This window comes from Chrysoperla carnea, chromosome 5 (assembly GCF_905475395.1).
Source record: "Chrysoperla carnea chromosome 5, inChrCarn1.1, whole genome shotgun sequence".
Taxonomy (NCBI): domain Eukaryota; kingdom Metazoa; phylum Arthropoda; class Insecta; order Neuroptera; family Chrysopidae; genus Chrysoperla; species Chrysoperla carnea.
The window spans coordinates 51,361,048-51,388,396 of record NC_058341.1 but is presented as its reverse complement, the minus strand read 5'-3'; the positions used below and the strand labels follow the sequence as shown (position 1 = coordinate 51,388,396).

General features: G+C 29.6%; 2 protein-coding genes and 2 long non-coding RNA genes across 8 annotated transcripts in view; 2 read left to right on the top strand and 2 right to left on the bottom strand.

Moving 5' to 3' along the window:
- The window catches only part of LOC123300471 (synaptotagmin-7), a 979,245-nt gene that overhangs the window by 316,419 nt on the left and 635,477 nt on the right, over positions 1–27,349 (top strand). The window lies entirely within an intron of this gene.
- On the bottom strand, positions 477–27,349 carry LOC123300477. Of its 2 annotated transcripts, XR_006535384.1 has the most exons (4): positions 27,261–27,349; positions 26,304–26,537; positions 13,820–13,832; positions 477–520 (listed from the first exon to the last, which is right to left on the bottom strand). It is a non-coding gene; the product is annotated as an uncharacterized LOC123300477 (long non-coding RNA). The 2 variants fall into 2 exon arrangements; XR_006535383.1 differs by lacking the exons at positions 477–520; positions 13,820–13,832 and having other exon boundaries at positions 26,268–26,537.
- Positions 15,859–17,542, top strand: LOC123300472 (histidine-rich glycoprotein-like). 2 transcript variants are annotated; one of them, XM_044883057.1, is made up of 4 exons: positions 15,859–15,964; positions 17,154–17,205; positions 17,236–17,328; positions 17,392–17,542. In XM_044883057.1, the coding sequence occupies exons 1-4, from the start codon at positions 15,872–15,874 to the stop codon at positions 17,427–17,429; spliced, it is 276 nt and encodes a 91-aa protein (XP_044738992.1). In that variant the 5' UTR covers positions 15,859–15,871; the 3' UTR covers positions 17,430–17,542. The 2 variants fall into 2 exon arrangements, with proteins under 2 accessions (XP_044738992.1, XP_044738991.1); XM_044883056.1 differs by having other exon boundaries at positions 17,154–17,328.
- On the bottom strand, positions 22,977–24,840 carry LOC123300479. Its single transcript, XR_006535386.1, has 3 exons — positions 24,642–24,840; positions 23,175–23,278; positions 22,977–23,098 (listed from the first exon to the last, which is right to left on the bottom strand). It is a non-coding gene; the product is annotated as an uncharacterized LOC123300479 (long non-coding RNA).

Here is a 27,349-nt window from a genome sequence, read left to right as displayed (position 1 = left end):
AAAACTAAAAAATTGGCGATGATCTTCAAAATCGATTCAGTTTGGAAAAGGCATGACATATCTTTTAACATATAAATAATTACTATGGAAATGAATGGTCAATTAAACCTGGCTCAATTCATTTTGAAAAGTGAAATGGTAGAATAATTAGGTAATTCAAAACAATAATTCAAAAGTCAACTCAAATATTTCAGTTTCAATTAAAATATTTCCAAAAATTTGTCCCAAAAAATAATAGCTCTCTATGTATCCATTTCATCTCATCTGATGTCCTTGACCATCACTTTGATATTCATTAAAGAAGAAGTGTTATAAGTTTAAAGTGTTCATCTGGGCGTCCGTGTGTTTCTCAGTGACATCGTAGCCCTTAAACGGGCGACAACCGACTTGATTGAGAACATTTTATAGCTAAGTTTCCAAAAATCGGTTTACAAAAAATAAATCGCATTTGTCGGGGGTTTTAAATTTGGTAAATTTCACTTGTATCCTTTGTTCTAAATTTACAAACTTATTTCACTTTCTTTCAAGAGTTGGTTAAACAACAAGAAAATTTTAATCTGGGTCATGTAAGGATTAATTAAATAAAAAAGTTATTTCATTTCATCTATACTGATGATGTAAACAAAATGCATTATAATGCTCAAGGAAACTATACAAATTTCCTGGGGGAATCACTATATTACCTTATCATATATTTAATGCACATTATTAGCTAGTAAAATTGGATTTTACATCATTAAAATTTACGACTTGGGAGCGAACGAGACTTTATAAAATACACAAGTAAATTGATGTTATTTCTTTTTCGAAACTAAACCTACCATAGTTTCATATTGAAGCAAATGAAAACTTAAATATAAGTTTTGTATTTTTAATCCCCAAACTAAAAACAACAAGGGTGTTATAAGTTTGACCGCTCTGTGTATATGTCTGTCTGCGTGTCTATCTGTCTGTCTGTCTGTGGCATCATAGCGCCTAAACGGATGAAGCGATATTAATTTTTTTTTCGTTTGAAAGGTAATTTAATGGAGACTGTTTTTAACTATGTTTAAGTGCGAGTTTAGGGTTCCCTACTCTAAAAAACCTAAAAATTAGCTTTAAGAAAAAGAGCAATTTAATGGAGAGCCTTCTAAGTTATGTTTAAAGTGCGAGTTTAGGGTTCCGTACCCGAAAAATTTGTCCAGATTTTTTTTAGTTTTGTAAATTTCATTTGTTAAAATTTTTGAGAAAATATCCTGTCAGTTCGAATGTAACATATTATTTTTCATGTTGCAAATGAAAATCATGAATTTTCATCTCGAAGAGAGCTTCTTCATGTGTAATCTGGAAGGAGGGGTGATTCTAGGTACATTAGGGTCTGTACCATGGTACATAATGACTTTGTACCGCTGCTCACACACATGTGTCATGGTTTCTTTAAAAAAAATACGCATACTGAAAAGAAAACGAGACATTTTAATGGATGAAATTTAAAAACAAATATAAAATTTGATATAGGTGCTACACCTTTTCCTACTGCATTTTTTGTTTTCAACTAGATTATTATTTTCAAATTGATTCGGTCAGAGTTGTTCGATATAAAAAATGAACAAAAGTAGCATTTTTTTCGGAGCTTTTTATTACTGAGCAAATCCTATTTTTAACATTTACAATCAGCTTTATAGTATTGTTTTGAATAAGTTTTAAATAAATTTTCTAAAAGATAACGAGATGTACGAATAAAAACCCCACATAATGTCCGGTGTAAAAGTTTATTTTTAATTAGTATTTTTATCTAAATAATTTATGCAGTAAAACAAACATTTTATAATGAATTTTTTTTCTCTAATAAGAGTATGTTTCATTTTACTGAAAAACAAAAACAATTGTTAAAAACAAAGTTTTGCAAGTTTTTGTTTTGTTATTTATTTATTGTTTTTTTCCCTTTTTTAAAAAAAATGAACTAATTAAACAAGTTTTAAATAAATATTCCTATGCAATTCAGTATTCCATTTCAATTTTGTATACCATGTAGGTATATGTGAAATATATCAAACTATACTAAGTTTAGTTCCAAGTTTGTAACGTTTAAAAATATTAATGCTACGAACAAAATTTTGGTATAGGTGTTCATAGGTGTTTGTTTACGTTAAATTAAAAACACTCCTTCTGTGACGTAATTTGTTTTTTTACTAATAATCTAATGTTTTCTTGCAAAAATATAATAATAATAAAAAAAGTGGGAATCGACCAAACCAATGAAATAATATAATAGTTTTTTTAAATTGTTTTTTTCAAAATAATACTATCCAATTGAAATCAGTTCATATCCCTTCTTTAGTTGAATATTATTAAATGACATTTACTAATATATACTGATTATCATTGGCTACTAGTTAATGAATGATAGTCAGTGAATTTACCAATTTACCAATTTTTGTCATGCCTGTAGCGCCCAAATTAGGGCTTAGATCCAAAATTGGTAAATAACTTTTTCCTTCGTCTTTATGAGCTTATTCTGTAGGCCCACGATCTGCAATTAATAACAGAACGCCCTGTATATGGAGATATAACTTACATAATAATATTAACAGCTCTGCAATGGGAGTGGCAACATCTTTTAGGACAATGGGTCTTCCTCATTTAAATGGTACCATGATTTGAATAAAAAAAATTTACATTTACGTGCTAGCATCTTATTGAACAACCCTATATATGTGAGCTAATAAACTTATCACGTATATGCATTTAATTAAGGATTAAATCATTGATAATCATTGGAATTTAAATAATGATGACGAAGCTAATAATAATGAGTAATTAATATTCATTTCTATTACATTACGAACTCACTCAACATACACACATACTTATGTAGATACTTGTGACAGACATAATTAGGATTTACTATTTTATATTTAATCAAAGTGCTGATTATCGTGGATTTAAGGTAGTATGACCATTATAGTCATGTTTATAAAAACATTGACGTATACAGAATGGCCCCACACATAATAGCATAACTTCTTATAAAAATGGAAGACAAAACAAGCGTTTTTTATTTATTTATTGGGGGTACAACAATCTGTATCTAAAAAAGAAAACAACGGCTCTAAGTGTATGAAGTCATAATGTTTACTTGATCTACCATTTCGTCGAAGTCAAGCTGTTATAGCTTTGACTACTCTGTACACGTACTCTATTTGTGACAACAATCTTGATACTGTACATAATATTAAGACATAGTGAGTTTGCATATTACAACTTACTACAGATACACAATTGCAAATTAATGAATTTTTTTTTGTCTTCTTTATATTCTCAACAAATCGAGAAGGAAATGGTTTTCATTCCTAAAGTTATAAGTAATAAAATCTTACTAATATAACGAGCAGCAAAAAAAGACCAGTTTTCTACTAAACGTCTCTATGCACATCTAATATAGTTTCTCTGAGTTTGTTTACTTTTAAGGTAAATACTAGCTGTGAATTACCCGCTTTGCTGGGCAACATCCCCACTTGCACCCCTCCCTCCACATTTCCTTGCGTGGGATAACAGTTTTGTAATGTACACGTCATGCTCTTTTATTTGATACCCCACTTAGGTATATTTGTAAATATTCGATAATTCCTTCCCACTTTCTCGCTACACCTTTCTACCCTCCGAAGGTTAAAAGTAGATAAAAACAATAGATCTTTGAAGCTGGTTGTATATCGTGTCAATATTTGAGCATCGAAATCCGTTGCGTAGTTTCAAAGATTTAAGCGTACAAAGGGACATAGGGACAGAAAAAGCGACTTTGTTTTATACTATGTAGTGATTAAACAAGGTTTAAGCTTTAGAAATTGGTAAGATAATCGTTTCAACTAAAAACCGTTCCTTTGTCTGAACTAAAAAACATCTCCTCGTCTCAACTAAAAATTGCAAAAAATCAAAGCTTTAGCTCTCCATGAATACTTGGATCGAAAATTTTTCAACATAATATAAGAGTACATATGATGGGAAAACAAACTGAAATGTTTTTTAACCCCTGAACTACAAAAAGGGGTGTTATAAGTTTGACAGCTATGTGTATGTGTCTGCTCGTCTGTGGCATCGTAGCTTCTAAACGAATGAATCGATTTGGTTTTTTTTTATTTCATTTGAAAGGTAATTTAATAGAGAGTGTTCTTAGCTACTTATTCAAGGTGCCGTACCTGAAAATAGTACAAAATTGACGATGATCTTCAAAATCAACTCAATTTGGAAATGGCTTTAAGGAAAAAGATAATTTAATGAATAGTCTTCTAAGATGTGTTTAAAGTGCGAGTTTAAGGTGCCGTAACCGAAAAATTTGTCGGGGGTTTTTTAAATTTTGTAAATTTCACTTTACAATATACAATATTTTAACTGTCTTGCAAAATTTCAAAAAGTCTAAAAACCTCACAATTGAATGTAATCTTAACATAATTTTCTTTTTAATTGAATGCAATTCAAATCAAATATGTATACTCAATGTCACAAAAAATCCTCGTTTTAAAACATTCTAAGTGTTACTATTATAACATAACATATAATGAGTACGCTTAGAATGTTTTAACTGTGGCACTTTTTTTGACAGTGAGTGTACATTATATTAAAACGGGAAATTTTTCTTTAATCAATTGAGTCCTGCTGGTCTCAATGAACAAAGTTCAAGTGGGTGTACATCATAATCCAAAAAAAGTTCCAAATTCACATTAAAAATTTTATTATTAAAATTTTTTATCTCAATTATCTTTTAATTCATAATTATTTTACTATAAATGATTATCTTAACAAAAATAATATGCGCTATCTGCACGAGCTAATTATGGTTCATTATTGGCAGATTGAATAATAATTATTTTATCAGCGCTGAATGATAACATAAAATAGTTACGATAAAACTGTTTTAATTAAATAATGAAACTGAAATTCAATTCGTTAAATTAAATAATGAAAACAGAAATTAAAACGAATATATAAATAAACATTACAATTTTATTATATGTTAAATTATATTCATTAATTTTAATACTCCGTGTATTATTATAATATTACTAGCTGACCCGGCAAACGTTGTTTTCCATATATATTATTTCTAGGAAACATTTTTTTAGTTCAATAAAAATAACTATCTACTGTAAGTGTTCGGGGATGTACTTATAATCGAAAGCGTTATAAACAATAAAAGTATGTTTTGTTAAGGGTAATAAATTTATTTGTTTTAAATTACAATTCTTGATAGCTATCTAAACATCAAAAATAATTATTCATATTTTTACTATCAATAGAGGGTTAAAAATTAAGGGTTTTTCTAATTTTGTAATGCTGTCATATTATTAATCATAAAAAAATAAAAAATAAAATTTTTTTCTGTAAATTAAAAAAAAAAATTAGGGATGGACTGCCCTTAACATTTAGGGGGATGAAAAATAGATGTTGTCCGATTCTCAGACCTACCCAATATGCACACAAAATTTCATAAGAATCGATCAAGCAGTTTCGGAGGAGTTTAACCACAAACACCGTGACACGAGAATTTTGTATATAAGATTTGAGTTTTAACGTTCTTATCGAATTGACATGTTACCTAGAATCAACAGCTCACTACATCTAGAATCTAGATATAATTATATAAATTTTATAAAAGCACGTTACACTGTATACTGTAATCGTATCCATAACAACTGCATTCGCTGAGATATTGAAACACAATGAACCAGTGTATTATGTTATGTATTTCAAGTACAAATAAATAGTTTAGTTATTGGTGTATGATTATGATTAAAAAAATTGATGAAACTGTTTTGCATTTTCTGTATTGTACCTAAATTCTAAAATTTCTTTTACTTTCCATCCATGAAAGAGAAAATGATATTCACATAGATAACTTTCAATTTTTCTTTTAGTTTTGATAATATTCGTTGGATGCGTTTTAGATGGATGGTACAACTGAATCGATTGCAGCACTGCCATCGTATAAAACTTACTTATCATTCGTTTCATTTAAAATATGAAAAATTATTTAATAAGTCGCATAAGAACTTATTCAAATACGATACTCTCGATTAAATTAGTTTTATCCTTGAAGCTTTTTCGAAATTGAACCAATTTTGAAGATCATCGCATTTTTTAGTTTTTTCGGATGCGAAACCTTAAACTTGCACCTAAAACATAGCTAAGAACACTCTTTATTAAATTACCCATCGAACGAAACAAAAAAATCAAAATCGGTTCATCGGTGGCGCTACGATGCCACAGACAGAAACATAGATAGACAGACACGGACATACCTTTATATTTGAAAATACTTTGTAAAGGAGAAAAATGGGAAGTAAAATCACAATTTCTTTCAGAATGATTCAAGTATTTTAAACTAATGTGTACAAATTTATGTGGGAAATGTATACAATGTGTAATTGAATTTTCAATTGTACAGTTGTTATTGTTGTTCGACCAATACAATGAGAATACTGCTGTTTATGTCGGATTGCCATAATTATGACTACCATTGTTGCCTACATATTATATTAAATTTTCTACCTGTATAATTGAAGTAAGCAGTAATTAATATAAATTTAATTAGCTTCTTCACCGGGGAATTATAAGAAAATGAATGTGTATACCTGTATTGTTGATTCATTGCTGTTACATTATTAAATTTATTGTAAGGATAAATTTGGTTGTATTTTTTACTTTTTATAAACTTATTTTTCATGACCTTCAACGGTTTTATTTCGTCTGATAAAATTCAGGGTATTCATGATTCTCTTTTCCTTGTAGTGGTTGTAGTTGCTAAAATGAGTATTCTCTTTTCTTCTTTTTTCTCTTTGTCAGGAGTTACCATTCATGTTTTACTAGAAATGAGCTGTACAAAAATAAATCTAATATCTTCGGTACAATAAGTAAAAAAAAATTTTGATCTCCCGTCAATTTCTGATGCCCTACGTGATTTGTTTCTGAACGGGATTTATGTAATTTGCTTCGAATACTTATGCAGAGTTAGTATCCAGAAACGCTGTACATATTTGCGGAGGTGAGACACCAAGGGGTGGGAAATTCATACTCTCATCTTTACTCACCTGTGCCGCGCAAATGATTACTGCTGGATCATTTAACCTGAAAAGTTTTAGCATGGGCGTCTACTATACTCTTGTATTTTAAAGGTTCTATCTTTACGATTTAAAGAACGTGAAGGCTTAAGAGTAGACAGCAAAGTCGAGGAAAATTTTATGAATTCGAAAACTGAGAAATTGAGAAACAACATATTTTGATTTATGCCAACATTTAATTGGAATTTGTAAATAAAAAAATTTAATAAACACACTTTTTAGGAAGCTTTTATGGTACTAAAAAGTAATAAATAATTTTTCCTATGAGTCACTTGTTTTTGACTATTTGTATAAACTGGAGGCGCTCATGGATGAGTCGGAGCCCCTGTAACTTTTACAAATAGCCAGCAAGTATGAATGGCTCATGAAAAAACTAGTTTTTAGTTTTTAGTATAAATTGAAAGCTAAATGTTACTTAAAAATATTTTGTATTAAAATTTTAAAAAAACTGAAAAAAATGTATATCAAATATAGTAGAAGCGATGGGAAAATGAGGTCATGCTTACCCTATATATGTATTGTCATCCGATTCATATAAGCATAGTAACTTTAAGCTTATCGAAAACAGTAGCAAACCTTTAAAAGCATCGAATGAGATTATTAATCTCGAATTAGAACTCATTTAATTTCTCGGTTGAAAGCTATGATTCTAATGAAATTAAGTACTCATTTCATGGTGGACTAACAACGTGACCTGCAGCAATGCGGAAACGTCAAATAAAATAAAATTTATGATATAAACACGTCAAACGATCATATTCACGAAATATTTCAATTATTGTTCATGTGTAACTTTACCATAAATCTAATTAAACTTTGTTACAATATAAATGTAATAAATATTTTTTAACAACCCTCAAAAAATTTTAAAGATGTTTAAGAACAAGTGAAAACAAACAATTGACTTAGTTAATTGTTGAAATACCATGTATAGACAGTGTTGATTACTCTACCACATTACACATACATACATGTCACACACATGTAACTGATATACACATATAATACATACTATACAATTATCGCATAATTTGCGCTCTCACGGAAAAACAGTGATGTTTACGAAAAAATGTTTCGTACAAAAGTTGTTTATTTTTTTATAAGTAACATTTTTTACATTTAAATTTTTGTTCTATCTCTAACAGTTTACAAGATGGGTCCTACGGACCCAAGATCCATTTGAACTATGTTGCTCATTTACGAACTCGACCTCACTTTTTACGTCTTCAGCTATAAAAATTTCAACTTGATATAATTTTTCGTTTTTGATTTATCGTGAAGACAGACGGGCAGACGACAAACGACAGACCGACAGACAACCGGAAACGGACTAATTAGGCGGTTTCATGAACACGCATACCAAAATTTTGTTCATAGCTTCAATATTTTTAAGCGTTACAAACTTAGGATACTTGGACTAAGCTTAGTATACTTGGGTATATTTCTTATACATGCTATAAAAACTTCACATATTACCTTAAAAGAAAATTTAGTATAATTTTTCATGTTTCATTTTTCTGACATTGATATATGCGTATTTCCTTGACCTGTAAAAAATGTATTACATTCAAACCCACTCTTGTAATTTTATTTATGAATAAAATCATTTCCTGTTTTCATTTGCGTAATTGAAGGTATTCATTTCGTCTGTCTCGTAAGATAAATGTAATCAACCCACATCATTTATTATATGATTATTTAATGAAAAAAATATTTATATACATTTTAATTCAATAATATTCTACATTATTTTAATATTTTTATTGAATGTAATGAAATTTTTTTTGTTTTTTTAAATTATTTATGATTTTCTTTTATATGATTCATCTGTGTTTACTAGGCACGCGGATTCAGAGAGGGTCAAAAACTGAGAAAGCTAACTATTTTAAGTAATCAACAAATTACTTGCATTGTCTAGACTTATTTTAAACCTATAATTGGGATTTTGAAAAAAAAAAAATTGTTGCTGTTTTTTTGACAAAAATGGCAAGATCATATATATGTTAGATTACATTGGTTGACAAAAATGGCAAGATCATATATATGTTAGATTACATTGGCTTTTTACGAAGGACACACTTAGGCTATAGAGCCCATTGTGATACCATATACGTGTTGTCTAAATGGACAAACAGTCGAAGACAAACGCCTTAGATCGCTCGGCCATTTAGGCTTATTCAGTTGATACCGCAGAAACTAATGTTTCAATATCAAAATCAATCAAATTTTAATATGTTTTGATAATCAAGAAAATCTGTAGAATCTCTACGAAATAGGAGCTTTTCGTATAGAGTCTTAAGCGATATTCAACAAGTTATTCTATTAATAATTGAAAGGAAACGAGTTGTGTTTTTCTTCATAAAATTGTTTAACTTTTCTCAATTTCTTCTATTTTGTCAATGTCCAATTTTTCGATACCGACAAAGGTCATTTGTTGATATATGGCTAAATGTAACAGATATCCAAACACTAGAGAAGATATACCGTACACTCTTGCACTAGATTATTATTTCCGAAAATATTATCAAATCTTCGTAATTTTCTAGGTTTTCTTTATCTACCGATTTTGGACAGAGCAGTGAACCAAGTGGGAAACGTATAGCTGGTCTATTAAAGATTAACAGATCAAATTTAAAATTAAACATTTCAAGTTCATTTTTGTAGAGTAGTTAAATTATCTTACAAAAAAATTATTTAACGCCTCAACATTAGAATTTCATTAACAGAGCCTTCTTTTATTTAATTATCTTTTATAATAAACATGAATACCATATTTACAGTAAACAAAATAAAATCTTTTATTATTATATGACTTTCCGTCACGTAGAAAGGCTAAAGTTACAAAGTGATAATAGAGTATGCTACTATTTTTGAAAAAATACCTCAAAATGTTGATTTTGCTAATAAAAAGCCACCAAAAATTTATTTCGGAAAAATACACACGCTTTCTTGCCAAAAACTTAAATTAAATTTTAGACCTTTTTAAACTGTCAAAAACGCGGGCATCCAATTTGATGACGTAATATCGGTGTCATTATACGAATAACACAAATAAGTTTGACAGATCTATTCATAGACATCTGATTATAATAAATATGAATACTTATTTTCTATGGATATATTATATCCAGCTGTCTACACTGAACTAACTGAAAGTCTATGGCTCATACGCATATGACATCACCGTTTTAGGTCACGTGATACACAGTTTAAAAAGTACGATTTTTAATTTTAATATTTTAAAAGAAAAATGCGCTTTTATGACTCGAAATCAGAATATTTAAGTATATTTTTACATTAATTTTAACTTTTTCAAATTTCATAATTTATTTGTGACTAACTATAATACCCTATTATGTTAATTATTACTACAACTATAGTTATTATACTTGATTAAAATGAATCGTAACTAGAAATTTGGTCATTTAATTTATAAGTCATTTAATTTAAATATTTTATCTACGCTCGTGTGGTAAGAGCTACTTGATTTTTTTTCTCACGCATACCGAGTGAGAAATACCACACTCAAAATTACTGCCAAGATCTAATCTAATAAGTAACTTTTTCAATTTTCTATTTTAACGTGTTTTCATTTTAATAACTCGCTTTTTGAGAGTCTGGGTAGAATTTTGTAATTGATTTTAAACTAACTTCCCGATGAGCTAGAAACTTGAAATTAGGACCATAGCGGAGAAGTGGGTGACAATGCATGAAAATGTGAAAAGAAGATAAGAAAAAGGAAAAGAAAAGGAGAATGGAGGCTTTTTAGGGTTCGGGTGGAATTTTGTAATTGATTTTAAACTTACTTCCTGATGAGCTAGTGCTAGAGACTTGAAATTTGGACAAAAACTCAGAGGTGGATGACAATATATTCACATAAACCTAAAATCCCGTGCACGTGTTTTTCCATTCTAACTGATGTAGCTATAACATATCATATAGTAATATCACTTAGAATAGTAAAATACGTGCACATTTTGTGACGCAAAGTTACCATGTTTTATAATGGACATTTTAATCCGATTGCTCAACTCTTGCTCTACACTCGTCGTGCAAATTTCACGTTCATATAGCGGTTATGCCACTAGTATCGCAAATAACTATTTTACCATGTATAATTAATTAAACATTACATTTTTTTAATACATAGTAAACTACTTTCCGATCACTTAGAAGTATTTATTGGAAAAAAAAAGTACATCAATGTATAAAATAAGATTAACAGGTTTCACCCAACACTACGTTGATTGAGACTCCAAAATAAACTTTTAGTAAATATTCAACTCAAAATATCTTGACATAATCCCTGTCTATCCGATGGTGAAAACTCTTATATTATGTAAAATAAAATGATTTTCATGTAATTTATTCTTATTTAGGCCAAGTATTTGAATACAAATATAAATTTAAATATTTTAAATTAACTTATTTTAAAAAATATGCAAATTTTTTTAGGTGCTCGAAATAGAAAAATATACATGTCTGGTAAAATGTTATGGGATTTTGTAATATAATGTCACAAAGTGTTGAACAATTTGACGGACGAATTTCTATGAATATTTATAAAGGTTTAAATAGAAAGGATTTAATTCGAGATTATAAATCTGTGGTATGACACCTCATCTATACAACTATAGATGAGGTGTCGTTATTTTTGAAAAAAATATTATAAAGAGAAATTAAATACTTTGTTTTACTATTGTTGAATAAAAATCGTGTACAACAAGAGAATTAGTTCCGTTTTCGTTAGAAAAGATGCGTTTGTCAACTCGAGCGGTTAAAACTCCAAATATTACAAATATTTAATATTGTCAAATAATTATAATTTCCGAATCTTAAAATTTTTATGGTTAACTGTATCTGGCATTACATCGGAGATCTGGCAGTTCCATTACATATAAAAGGGAGCTAAAATTTTCACAAATTCGCAAAAAATATACAGGACTGTGATGACTTGAAACTTTTATTAATTTGATACTGCTATTTAAATTAAACGAAACTTATCCTAAGGTTTCAAATAAACGACATACCGCTGCATGTATAACCGCCTTTTTGACAGAATAATAGAAGGAAACAACAGCCTTTTTCGTGAATAATAGAAGGAAAATGATCAAAATAATAATATGTAGCAAAGTCTGATAATCTTCGTTAGATTACGAGTAATCTCTAGAGATAAAGACTCTGATGCCTCTGGCTATCATTTTCTTTTCAATAATTTGGTAATTCGACCAATAAACTTCGTAATTTTGTGTCAATGTCTCCAAGTATACAAGCTCGACGAGCAAGAAAACATACCACATTGTAAACTTTTATTTCAAAAATAATATTTAATACTTTTTATATTAAAAATTATTATTTGATAATAAAAAGAAAAATTTGCTGATTCTCATTAAAAGTATGTTAAAATCATTTAAATAATCAAATAAAATTTTATTTTCTTTAGTAAAAGCTTACTAACTAGCTCATTATTTTAATGTTTCGATTTTAAAATTATAAACAACAAATTAATTACAGTCTGTAACATTTCCACTAATTATTTTAATTAAGAAAAATGTATTTTATTGTAGAATTATATTATAAAATAGGGAATTATTTTCTTTTTGAACGTTAATTAAATGTTTGATCCAGTTTTTTTTATTTTTTTTAAATATAAAACAAAGAAAGTTCGAAAAGAAGGAGTTATCCATACATCTCTCTTCGTTAAGCAGACAATGTTAGTATTTTTTTTTTATCAAAGACAATGTTTCGTTTGCAATTGATAGAAATCATGTTCCTAGTTTTATCTCCTGTGTATTTTTAATACATATAGAAAGGATGTAATTTTTAAGCTAGAATTTTTATCTCGAAAGATTGCAATGAAGTCAAGATAATTCAAAACCCGCAATTAACTTTAATCATGACTAAATTATCTTACATTTTTCTCATCTTTTTTTCCAGTTTTTCTAATTTAGTCTACTAAAAAAAGGCAATTATGTTAATACCCAACCTGTGTTAGCTCAACCGAACGAGTCCTCGTCCCCCGAGCAGATACAATTTCATATTGCTTTTGCTTTCGCTAAATTGTTCGGTCAAAAATTACAAAATTTTGAATTTTTTCAAAATAAAAAGCTTTGTTTTTTTTGATCAGTTTTAAGTAAAAAAGTACTCTTGTGATTTTTTTTCTAAACGCAAAGTTTTCGAAATAAAAACTCTTGAAAAATAAAAATGCAATATTCAATTTTTTTTTAAATATGTTATTTTTTTCTATCTCTGAGGGAATTCACTTAACTAACGCAAATCCTGCGCTACGAATTTTTTTTTTTTTTAATTAATACGTGTGTACATTCGTGAGTTTCTAAGCCTTCAGTCAATACCTGGACTTTACATGTAAGGAATGTAATTTTAATATTTACAAATATATACGTATTACAAATATGACATCAACAAATTGTATCATAATCAACTGAAGCATAAATTCATAAGGACATAAATCGAAGGTAAACCGTTTTCAACTGTTATGAATGTCACCAAATATTTTTTTTTTTTGTAAAAATTTTATCGGAAGTATTTCATTATAAAAGTATATCATTTACATCAATTTATTAAAATATTATAAAAATATTATAGTGAAATATTTTGATTAGTAACTAAGGATTCCGTGTCATTATTTTTTCCAAATTAATAGGCATTTGAGAAACATTTTACTTCGTTTTACACGTTCTAAATATATTTGTATTATAATTTACATTAATGTAATTTCTTGAGTAATAATCATGCCCTATTTACTTTCTCCTAAATTTGGGAACAGCTTCTCATTAAAGATCTCCTCCAGACAGGATTGGGATGAGAACCTGGTTAAGCCAAAGGGCGTCGTTTTTTACACTGACGGATCTAAGTTAGAGATCGTTTCGGCTGCCGGATAACTGTAGCGTGTATCACGTGGAAATGATGGCTATTCATGAGGTATGTGAATGTATAAGACTGAACACCCTTAGGTGCAGGGACATTAAAATCTTCACCGACAGCCAAGCAGCTCTTAAATCCTTCAACTCAGGCACAGGACTGCCGGATGTCCTTAAATCAGCTAGTGGTACAAATGAATGCAAACCTGGTATGGGTACCGGGACACCGTGACATTGCAGGAAATTGCGAGGATATCATAAAAAATACCAATCTTAAATGAAGGGAGTAAGGTACTTGTGTTACTACCAGACAGATATGGTCAGAGTACAATCGTGTGCGTTCCGAAGATCTTATATAACTTCCAAGGGCCTCTGTAAGCAAAGTTGCGGCTATTACAGGACAATGGTTGGGCGGCAGGCATGCTGAACGCTTGGGCCTGGCAGTGTATCACGACTAATGCAGGAGCTGTCACAGTGGTTAGGAGGAGGAGACAATGTCTCATCTTCTCTGTCACTGGCTCAAGTAAGTCCATCTCTCTTGCCATGAGAGATGGACTTTCTTGAGCCAGCATCTCTTTGGCGACTTCCCCGACTTGGAGTCCGTCGACGTCAAAGCTCTCCTGTTGTTCTAAAACAGCTCCAAATGGTTCATGGAGTAGTGGCCGGGGATGGGCCAACCCTTTTGCGGTATCACAACGGACCCTATGGTCTAAGTGTGTCCTACCCCAACATAGCCACTCTAACCTAACCTAACCTATCATGTCCTATAAATACGTATTTCGACTACCATGTAGTCATCATAAGTATGAATTATCTAATAGTAAATACTATAATACTATATGTTACTCGTTGCTAATTTGGTGACGGTCTGCACACTGGTGCTTTGAAGTATGCTCAGTTTATACTTTTCCAAGCATCAACGTTGCCAAATTAGCAACAAATAACACACACTATAGGAACAAATACGATAAGGTAATCTATACTGATGGTGAATACGTCGTAGTTGAAATACGTTTTTATCTAAACAAAAATTGATCTAGGAAATTTAAACAAAATCGAAATATTCTAGATTCTCATCTCTGATAATATTTATATCCAAATTGTTTGGCAATCAATTTGCCATCGACAACAGGTGTCTTTAAATAGAATTACGATAGCAGATTTTAAGTGGGTTTCTGCAGGTAAAATAATAGATGTATTTATTGTAGGATATTAAAACCCCAAAGTAACTTACTACAACTCTGTTCATATGTATTTTTAGTCTGTATCAGTTAAGTCTGTCAATATTGCAACTTGACTCCATTAGTGATTTTTCCAACAGTATCAACGGTGTGGGTTCTGTTCTCTGTACAATAACTAATGATTTATAACAAATTACCTGGCAATCCAAACTAATTGAGTTTGAGAACTGTCGATGCTGATCTGGATGACGGAGAAAAGTGTACTAAATAGAATATCTAGAAAATATAATAAATTATCATACAGTTACAATTCATCTGAGAATTGCAATATGTAACTTTGCAGATCGTTAAAACAGTTGCCAATTCAAAGAGTATTCTCCATCCGATTAACATTTCGATGCAAAAATTCAATTCAGTTGGAAACCGGGAAGTGGGTCAAACTTAGTAAGAATTGATTACAAGTAATTGACAGGTGAAATTAAATAAAAGCTTGTAAAATTTAAAAGCTATGTATTTTAAGAATTAACAAGATACTAAATGAAATTTTCAACGAAAATTATTGTTTGACAAACGTCCTATTAGCTTTATATATCCTACAGAATGCTTTATGTTTTTGCAAATCAAGTGTTTATTGCTTAATTAGAATTTATAGTTGTTAATTTTTTTATTTTATGTTTATGATGTGACTTTTTATATAAATAGTCGATATAATATCATGAATATTCATCAGTTTCAAGTTTCCATAAATACAAGCAAAATGCGATTTTGGGCAATATTCGGTGTTGTTGTTTTAATATTCCAAATGATGGTAAGTAAAAATAAGGTTTTTTTATGAAAAAGTTATTAAAATTGCAACTTTATTAAGCCATATGCAAAATTAATAATTCTGATTTTCAATAGAACGCATTCACATAGTTCCCAAACCTATATCAGACGATTATTTTGAGTTCTTTGTCTTTGCCAATCCCCATACTGTTTAAATAACTCAAACCCAGGCCAATTACCCGTAAGGAATCTAATATGAAACGAGTAGTTGTTTTTGCTACAAGTTAAAAAAGTTGCAAAATTAATAAAACCCCGGTAAAGTTTTTGGGTAAGAAACCCTAAACTCGCACTTACAACATATCTAAGAATACTCTTCATTGAATTACCTTTCAAACGAAGCAAAAAAATCAAAGTCGGCTCATCCGTTTAGGTGCTACGATGCCACAGACAGACAAACAGAGAGGCAAACAGACACACGCACACACACACACATAGCGGTCAAACTTATAACAGTCCTTTTTAATAGTTCAGGGGCTCATCAAAAGAGCTTTGAAATATATGGCGATGAAAATATTAGCCATGGATAACGATAGATAACAGCGGATTTGTTTTAATCGATTGTTAGCAGTTGTTATCTCACCAAGCAACATGTCAACGTATAATTGGTTTTCCCAAGTGAAGTCATTCCTCTAGAATACTGACAATCCTAACTCATGGCATAGACAAAAAGAAATTAAAAGGAATACTACCTTAATTTTTAATCAGATTCAAGAGTATTACAATGATGAGGATGCTGAATCGATTGCAGCTTCAAATTATGTGAGAATATGTATATCCGTCTCATGCATGTCACTCTACTTGCTAACAATCGTTTCGTAGTTTCTTTCTAGCTGTGCAATCTATTGTTCACATAAGACAGACAATTTGTTTCACACATTATTGGAATGCCCAATATACTATGTGTTTAATTTACACTTTCGTATAATGCTTCTCACGAATGAGAGAGAGTAAATACATATGTATACATTAATCAATGCGTTTAAGAAAGAGATACTATCATTGGTATGTTCTCTTGCATATATTGTAGCTTTGGTAGTAAACACACAGCATAGTAGTGAACCATCGTTGAGTTGCATGTTGGTTGGTTCACTACTATGCTGTGTTCCTACTATTACGCTGTGAAGATACAACATTAAGAGATAAAAGTGTAACTGTATTTTTAAAAATCGTAGAGTATCTCATATGCTCATCCACCAGGAGGGCCACCACCAGGGGGCCCAGGAGGACCACCACCCGATGGAAATCCTCCACCAGGACCACCACCCGATGGAAATCCTCCACCAGGACCACCACCTGATGGTAATCCACCACCAGGACCTCCACCATCTGGACCTCCACCATCAAATGGTGAGTAAATAAATCATGGTAATTTTATTATACAAATCAATAATATTTTGGTTTGAATTTTAGGTACCGCACCAAGTTCAACCACAGCCGCTTCTACTTAGCGACATTTTGCTTCAACATTTGAAGTAATAACGCATTACTTAAAGAAGTAGTTTAGTAAACAATTTGTAATTGATTATTTTTATTTCAAATAAATGTGTATGTCATGAAAGCATTTTGTTTATGTTTGTTAGACATCAAGTCTATTATTAAGCCATTTCAAATAAACTTTTCTAAAACATGTTTTAATAAATTAGAATAAAGGAATGTAAAAATTACAGTTTTTTATTTATACAATAAAACCCAGAAATTGTCTAATTATTCATCTCTTTGAGTAGAAATTATAACCAGATACTTAATTATCTACCGGTTTCCAATTTGAGTATTTTTACTGATATTAATTCCTTTCTTAATTTTGACAAATAGAAAATAATTATTATAAAAATACAGGCTGTTTCAGTATTGGGAAATCCAGTTATTTCACAAGCTTAAATCTAATATAATAGACCCATCTTTAGTTTTCCAGCCTTTACACAAGTATTAGGAACCTTTGATCAGACATTAGGCAAAAAAGTTTGTTATTAATGAATATTTATGTTTTTTACTGTTCCATAACAGTAAAAAACATGAGTTTTTTAACTAGCATGAGCTAGAAAAATGTGGTTTTCAATTAAGTCGTTTGCCAATGTTATAAATATTGGGATATACTCACGCCGATTAGGATTTCGTTCAGATTATTTAAAAGATAATTTCTACAGGACGTATGTCGATCATACTTAATACCCAACGTTAATACCCAATTACTTAGCCAATATTTGGGGTAGTTTCACTAAGCTTATTGTGCCGGTTAATCAAGCATTCACAGTAATAAAAAGAAGATACTTAACTTTACCAAAGAAGTAGAAATAGTTTTCGTCAAATATTGTGGGATCTATGCACAGTATCTCACTATATTTTGTGAAACATGTTATGCAAATTGCGGAATATTTCATTTGCTCAACTTCCGAATGATTCATCGTCATGGCCACCAATTAATGAAAATCAGGATCAACATATGATGAAAATACTTACCTCCCACGTGACCAGTGCCTTCATGATCTACTGACGATGAGAGGTTCTGGGGCTAATTAACAGATACAACAGCATATGCTAGGGGATAGAATGATATGGTGGATATTATGACTCTCGATAAGTCTTGATGATGATCTATCAGGTTCAACACCATCTGCCCTTTTACCAACAACCAAGTGGATAATTTTTTATTCAAAATAATTTTATTATAGTATAAGAGACGGTATAAGGTCGACCTTCACCCATTTAATAATCAGTTGAAACATATTTTTTATGAAATTTTATTGATTTTTAAACATGCCTGTCATATTTTTTCGATCGAAAAGTGTTCATGGCTATTTTTAATTTCATTTATTTTAATTTTAATTTTTTCCGTGAATTAAATCAAATTAAAAATAGCCATGAACACTTTTCGATAGAAAAGCTATGATAGACATGTTCAATCAATAAAATTTTATAAAAACCTTATGCCGTCTCTTAGACCATATTCAAATTTTGAAATAACATTTTCGTTGAAATTTAAAGTTATTGCGTTCATCACATGCACTTCTGTCACAAAAACCAGTAATTTTCCACACAAATCAACACTTCTTGGAGGATTTGGAAAGAAATTTATAATGAGAATGTAAAAGACCTAATTTAGTTAATTAGATTCTAATTTCTAATAAATATATGCAAATTATATTTGATTTTTGTTTGGACTTATTTCCATTTATACAGACCTTGGCCTTATGTTATTGACAATTTTCACAAGAAGTGAAAAAAATTAAATATGGTTCTCAACGTTAAAAGAGCCTTTTAATGTTGAGAACCACAAGAAAAATAATGGAAAATATTTTTAGCTGGCGACTATTCCGAAGAAACATCTTCTCACAATCATATTCCTTATAGCTCCAACCTTATTTATAATTTTTTTTAAGGGCTTTTCTTTAAGGGAAGTGTTCAAGGCTCTTACGTTTCTTCTTATAAAGTAAATAAACCTTGACACTCGAAGTTTTGAATTTTTATGACGGATCTGGATTCTATTTGTAACCCAAACAAACAAAAAATCTTAAAATAGAATATAAAATATGTACATGTTTTGTCGTTTTTATTTAAGGTTAACTACAAAATTAAACATTAAACATTTAAAACAATGATACAATTAAAGTTTTGTTTTTTTGTTTTTATACTTACAGAAAATCTTAAAGAAATTTAAATTCTATAACATGACCATAGACACTTTTCGATTATCGAAAATCAAATTTTCGTTCAATTACCATTTTTTTTAAAATTATTAATCAGACGTATTAGGGTTTGGCATTGATATGTACAGAAAATCGTCTGGCAATGGTAACTGGGTTTGATTTTGTTGATGATCGTCTGCCACAGTAACACTCTGAAATGAATATTAGTTTCAAAGTTTTTAATTTAAAATTTGCTTATTTAAAAACTGAACAAAAATTAATATTTCATATTTATCACCAAGGAAAACGGTTCTGCAATAAAAAGTTAGTTTTTATTTACAAGAAAAACTAATTAATAATAATAGCAATAATTTGTTCTTTATTTCATCCTGGGTCTCTCTCAGGCACCCGGAGTTCCATTCAAATACCGCTCAATAATCATAGAACTGGGAACGGAAATATTTTTGTTAAAAATATAACCATCAAAATTAAACCTCAATATAAATGTTTGATTCATAATGGAGCATCCTATACCAATAAGAAATAGAATTACGAAAACATTTACAAATACGTTAAACAGGAAGGCGTGTAATATTTGAAGTGAAAACTTCTTCGAAAGCGTTTGAATCTTTTGGGATAAGGAAAAAGGACATTACTCTGAAGTCACGCTAAAAATTCTAAAGTAAACGCTCAAACTCCACCTGCCAGACAGATCAGTGGTATCGCTGCTGGACTGCCATTCATAATATTTTATACACAAATTATAATCAGTTTTTTATACCCAAGTTAATAATTTCAATTTTCAAATTATGCAATTTTAATAATCACACACCATCTTTAATTAAAAAATTCAAAAAACGTACTTATTCCAAAGTTTTAAGTTTTCACTTCGGTCGACAGTCCCCAAGACTGGCCATTTTTTTAATATTTTATCTTAAAATATAGATCCAAAAACTGGTAGATATCAAACTTAGAATTTAATCTCCTAGGTTATTAAATAAAAATTTAAACAAGTGAAATTTACAAAATTTAAAAAAACCTCAACAAATGCGATTTATTCCTTGTAAACTGATTTTTGGAAACTTGGCTATAAAATATTTTTAATCAAGTCAGTTCGACCGTTTTGGGGCTACGATGCCACTGAGAAACACACAGACGCACAGATAAGCACTTTAAACTCATAACACTACTTCTTAAATCAACATCAAAGTGATGGTCAAGGACATCAGATGAAATTTTTTGGGACAAATTTATGGAAATATTTTAATTGAAATTGAAATATTTGAGATGACAATGTTCTTTTGAATTATTGTTTTGAATTATCTAATTATTTTACCATTTCACTTTTCGAAATGAATTGGGCCAGGTTTATTTGGCCATTCATTTCCATAGTAATTATTATTTAAATGTTAAAATGATTAGTCATAATCGCAAATTTTTTAGTTTTTTCGGGTACAGAACCCTAAGCTCGCACTTGAAACATAGCTAAGAAAACTCTTCCTTAAATTAACTTTCAAATGAAACCAAAAAACTTAAAATCGATGCATCCGTTTGTGCGCTACGATGTCACAGACAGACACGTACATAGACACACACATATCGGTCAAACTTATAACACCCCCTTTTTTATTACGTAAAATGTTATTTTGGCCTGTCAGATTTAAATGACTTTGTCTTGTCATAGTCATCTTAGAGACCATTTACACGACGCCAATAATTATTAATCTGATTTAATACTTTTTTTTATGAGGGATAGTAAACGTGTCGATAGTAAACGTTATTCGTCATATATTTCTGAAATATTTCTAATCCTAATTTAAATGTTATAAAAAATCAATAAATTTAGTTGTGCTTACCGCAAATAACATTGTTGCAACTACAATAATCGTAAAAATGAACCACAATGAAGGCATATTGAAGATACGTCACTTAAATTGCTTCTTAAATATGATAATGTATGATTGATCTTTCCTAAGATCTTTCTACTTATATAGGTCAAGATTGTATTTCTTTAAATTGTTTTATTAAAAATCTGTGTCGGCTTAATGTGACTACCTTGTACCCGTACAATTCAATCAACACAGATTCAAGTGTCATTAAAAGAATATTTTTATTTAAATCTTAAGTCGGAATTTTTCACCACTACGCATAAGGTAGCAAAAAAGAGTAAGTGCAATTGATTTTACGACAGTAATTTTTAAGCGTTAATTGTCGAAAGCAAGAAGTATAAACGAACAAACGAAAATTCGTACATACTGAAGTAGTACGTAAACACATACCGTCGAAATAAATCTAAAGGGATTCAGGAATGAACCAAATCGTAATTTTCGTTGAACACTCTTCAACGAATTTTTGTCGCGATTACAGAACTTGTCTGACTTCGTACAAGGAAGTAAAAATGTATGATGAAAATGTATGATGCAATTTAATATGATTTTCTCTTGTAGCATATAATCATTTGTAATTCAATTAAATAATTAAAACGATTTAATAGCGTGAAATTAGAATATTTAATTATGTTTACAACGTAAATGAAGAATACTTTTTGAAGGTAACTTTTAATTATTTTTTATTTTAAGGTAGTATGGGTAGTCAACAAACCATCTTTTTTTTCAAAATTTTAAATAGTGTACAAAATTTAATATACACCATAATTTATCATAATAATTAAACTGATTTTATAATAATTAATAACACACAAAATTCAATTATAAAAAAAAAAAAGTATTTTCACCATTCATTTGATTAGTTATTGTAGTTATAATTCCGCTATTATCGACATATTATACTATAGAAATCTTCTGTATCATTGTGAAAATCATAGATTTGGCAACGTTACAACGGTTTAAAGCGTCGAGCTATGGTGCCTTAAAAGTTTCGGAGTAGATTGTCTATTAGATAAAAACAATTTTTGGTGACATATTAATTAAACTTTTCAACCGATGTCAACGACATCTGTTAATGATTTTTAAAATTATCATGGTTTTTGGTAATATGAGAATTTGGATCTTGTATAAAGATTAACGCACGGGATCCCATTGAGTGTAAAAACTACAATTTTTAATTTTCAATATTTCTTTAAAAAAAAAGTCGATAAGCCATCCTCAAACTTGAATAAAACATTATTAAGATGCTTATCTTTAATATAATAAAAGGGTAACTGTTCTAAGTTTATTTTTCTATTTTACCCATACTATCTTAAATTAGTATATACTCATTTGGTTTTAATTCAACTTAGCCGTCCATAAAATATTATTTGAGAAAAGCACTGAATATTTCATGTATCGATAGCATATTGATTTAGCCCAATAAAAGGATTTTTTTTATAAAAAATACTACGAATTATGCTTGCACATTCAAAATTTTTTATTTGTGTTGCTATCTATTACATTTCTAGATTTTTATTAATTTTTTTTAATTAAAAAACAATTTTTAGATAAAACAGTTGACCATGGAATTCTATTTTGCCTTATTTTTATTGATCGTATTTTGTCCTGAAAATAATTCCAAAATTGTAAACTGTATGTATAATCTACTTGGCCAAATTTCCAAAGGTTTTGAATTACTGACCATCATTAAAACGGTGGCGATGCCCCTTTAAATGGGTCTGGAAGGTTTCCATTTGGATCTGGTGGCGGAGTTGTATTGCTGTTGTCTTGAGTCATTACAATATGCTAAAAGTAATATAATTAAATCCAATTAAACATTGGACCTTGTATCAAATGAAATATTTATGTTGGGTGCAATTAAAAGGCAGTTTTAAATCCAAGTTTTCGACCACGGCAAACATGCCGAAAAATAAAAAAAGCCTCGAAAATTTTGACCATATTTCAGTTTTTGCGGATTTAGACATGCAAGGACTGGTTTTTCATCAAAAACTGTGTATTTATTTTGTTAAAAAGGTTAAATTTGCAACAATTTAAGATCAATCCAGTTTTTAAGCTATAAAAGCTGTGTCTCGGATAATTTCAGAGATACAGGTTTTCAAAATTTGTCTATTTTTTCAAGCTATACGATTTTTCGCCAATTTTTATCTTGTAAACCGTTAGAGATAGAACCAAAGTTTAAATGTAAAAAATGTTTCTTATAAAAAATAAACCATTTTTATATGGAACATTTTTTCGTAAACATCACTGGTTTTCGAAAAAGCATTTTCTAGAATTTTTTATCGTTTTTCCACAATGTTTCACAAGACAACAAGTTGAAGCTACCTGAAAATTTTCATCTTTTATAGTTTTGGAGAAAATAGACACGAAAATTTTGTCCTAATTTGCGCCTTCATGGGGACACAGTGATGTTATGAAAAAATTTCTCAAGCAAAAGTTGTTTGTCTTTTTATAAGGAAGCTTTTCGTCAAATAAATGTAACAACTTTTGATGAAAAACCTTTCAGGTTAAAAACGGCAAAAACTGAAATAAGGTCAAAATTTTCGAGGTTTTTCTTGTTTTTCGGCATGATCCGGTGGTTTGCCGAGGTTGAAAATTTGGATTTACGATTGCTTTTACATTGCAAACAACATAAAAAACAAAACTACCTTATTTGATGCAAGATTCACCCCTTTTTCATGTATAATTTTACTGATATAATTTCTTTACGATTTAGTGTAGTAGTAAGCTTGTTAATTACGCAAATCGAAACATAAAATAGTTAGATGAAGCTTGGGCACGGATAATAAAGAAAAGTGTCTTGTATGAATTTCTTTAGGCTGCGGAAACATAAGTAAACTCTGATCCTAACAAAACTCACGTCAATTATTCGAATTATTCGAATTCCTCCAAATAACATTTCTACCCTAGCCTGATAAGTTTGATTCACATGCACTTCGAAAAGTAACTTTTAGTTTTGTATTGATTTCAAAATTCATTAAATTTTAAACGAAAATTTCAATCTTGTCAAGCTACCTCAATACTAATTGATGTGAATTGCAACAGGATCAAAGTTTGACATTTTTTTCGGACCAAATTCTGGTATAAATATTTTTTTGGGATACACGCTTATAAAAAATTATCTAAAAATAACAAAAATAAATTTTCTTACCGTCATTCGCATAATAACAATGCTAATAATTGCAAACAAAATCCAATATTTCATTTTAAACAGATTTACCGATTGACAAATTGACAAATTGAAAAGATTATTTTAATAATATTTTACTCATATTTATATGGTAAGCTTTTTAAATGTAATTATTTGTGTTGCACTTTAATAAATGCATAATTAATGACCGCTTATTAAATGCTGCAGTCATGGATGCACTAATTTTAATTTAATAACTAGGTATAAATGTATAATTATTCTGATTGTCATACGTGTTCAAGGTAATGTTTCATTTAACATTTTGCTAATTAGTAAAATGCAGCAACATAAAAAGAAGCAATGCCGTGATCATACTTCCTATATAAAAGGTTAGACACATACTACAAAAATTTCTAATACGAAATTGCCAGGAGAAAATTTGATTTGCAAGCTTGCATTTAAATTAGGTTCGCACAAACGTAGTATGTTCTATAATAACATGCCATAAGTAGCCTCAACAACTATCCTGATTATTCGGAAAATTATCGAATTTTCTTGTCATTGTCATGAAAAATGTATTAAGGGTGAAAAATAACAACATTCTTTTTTAACGGAAAGATTGTACATTGGAATAATTTCGGAAGTTTGCTACGTTTTATATGGTTGGCCATTAAATGAAAAACGAGGTCGTGGCTTAATCTTTTTTTTTTGCCTAACGTATTTGTTAAAAGATATTTTTTGATAAAACAATACATAATATAACCAAAGGCAAAGTTTGTAAATGTTAAGGGGTTGACATCTTATTGTTTTTCTTCTCATACCATGTATATATGAAATATATGAAGGTATATCAAGTTTAGTCCCTAGTTTGTAATACTTAAAAATATTGATGCTACGAACAAAATTTTGGTACAGGTATTCATATAATCACCTAATTGGTCCATTTTCGGTTGTCCGTCTGTAAAAAGTGAGGCCAAGTTCGTAAATGAGCAACATTGGGTCTTAGGTCCGTAGGACCCATCTTGTAAACCGTTACATAGAGGTAGAACAAAAGTTTAAATGTAAAAAATGTTTTGTTTGAAACATTTGTTCGCAAACATAATTTTTTACATGAGAGGACTCAAATAAGATGAAAATTTTATAGTAGGTATGTATTATATGGGAATATCAGTTATTATGTGGCCATCTAATTGTGGATATCTTTCTTTACATGATATGTCAACAATACGCCAACTCAATCAATTGTTTGTTTTCACTTTAATATACGGAAAAGAAACATATTTGGGACACGATAAAAATTCAGTTTTTTAATAACCAAACTCAACAGACGTCCACTTAAGGGCGTCACCAAGAGAAGATCGACAACCGCCTCCTTCCGAGGGACTCAAAATAGGTGAACCAAATATCTACCTAGGCAATAGGGGAATTTAAAGAACACTTTATGTATTAGAGATTATACTTTTTTCTTATATTTTTTCTTAAATTTACTCTATTTATTTTCATCTTAGCATCCCCATCCTCTTTGACTGGGTATGCTTTTGTACCCACTCGAGATTTCTGCCTCTCTTGGCTGAGAGAACCCTCAATTTTTGTCTACAACTTTAAAATTCTTAGATTATGTACACAGGTAATAAAAATTAGTGATTATTTACTAAAAATAATAAAATGTTGTTGTTGGTCTACATTTATTCATGAATAATAATCTACATTAATAAAGTGAAATAATACAATTTGAAGAAAGTAAAGCAGCGAGAATCAAATCAATATCCAAAAAACTAACTAAAGTCAGCATATATTGATAATAAATTGGTAGTTCATCTATGACGTTGAATCTGATGGTGGTGGTCCTCGTTGACTTCCTCCTGGTGGTCCATCATGTTTACCATGTTGACCTTGTGGTAAAGCCACTGCTACATTCTGCAAACAAACAAATTAATCATATCATAATTTCAGAAAATGTAAATTTTAAATAAGCGTAATCTGTGTGAAATAAAATTTCAAACCGGACCCTTTGCATAAATCTATCTTTATATTAGTAATCCTTTACAGGCCTTAATGATACGAATTTTATGAAAGAGACTAATGAATACCAAGGCAGGTATTGTTTCAGTTTACTGACACCATATAATATAAATATATACTTTTTCCATTCAAAATATGGCACAAAAATTTATAAGGTGATCTTAAAAATGAATGAAATTTAATAACCCTTTATAGTTTATAAATTCATAAAAAACAAATTTACAGGTTACATTTATCATTTTTTAACATCCAAACTATAAAAAGGGGTGTTATAAGTTTTACCGCTATGTGTGTCTGTCTGTGTCTGTATTAACTTTTTTTTGTTTTGTTTGAAAGATAATTTAATGGGGATTGTTCTTAGCTATGTTTCAAGTGCGATTTTAGGGTTCTGTACAAAAAATTGGCGCTAACCTTCAAAATCAGCTCAATTTAGAAAAGGCTTCAAAGAAAAAAGTAACTTAATGGAGACTGTTCTAAGGTATGTTTCAAATACTAGTTTAGGCTTCCGTTACCCGAAAAATTTATCGGGGATTTTTTAATTTTTTTTTTTAGTTTAAATCGAATATGTAGTTAAAATATTTACAAAAAAATTTAAAATTTCAAAAAAAAGTAACTTACAGCAAATTGCAATAAAGCAACCATAACAATTGCAAATAAAGCCCAGAAATTCATATTGAGTAGATTTATTCTTGATAACAGTACAAACT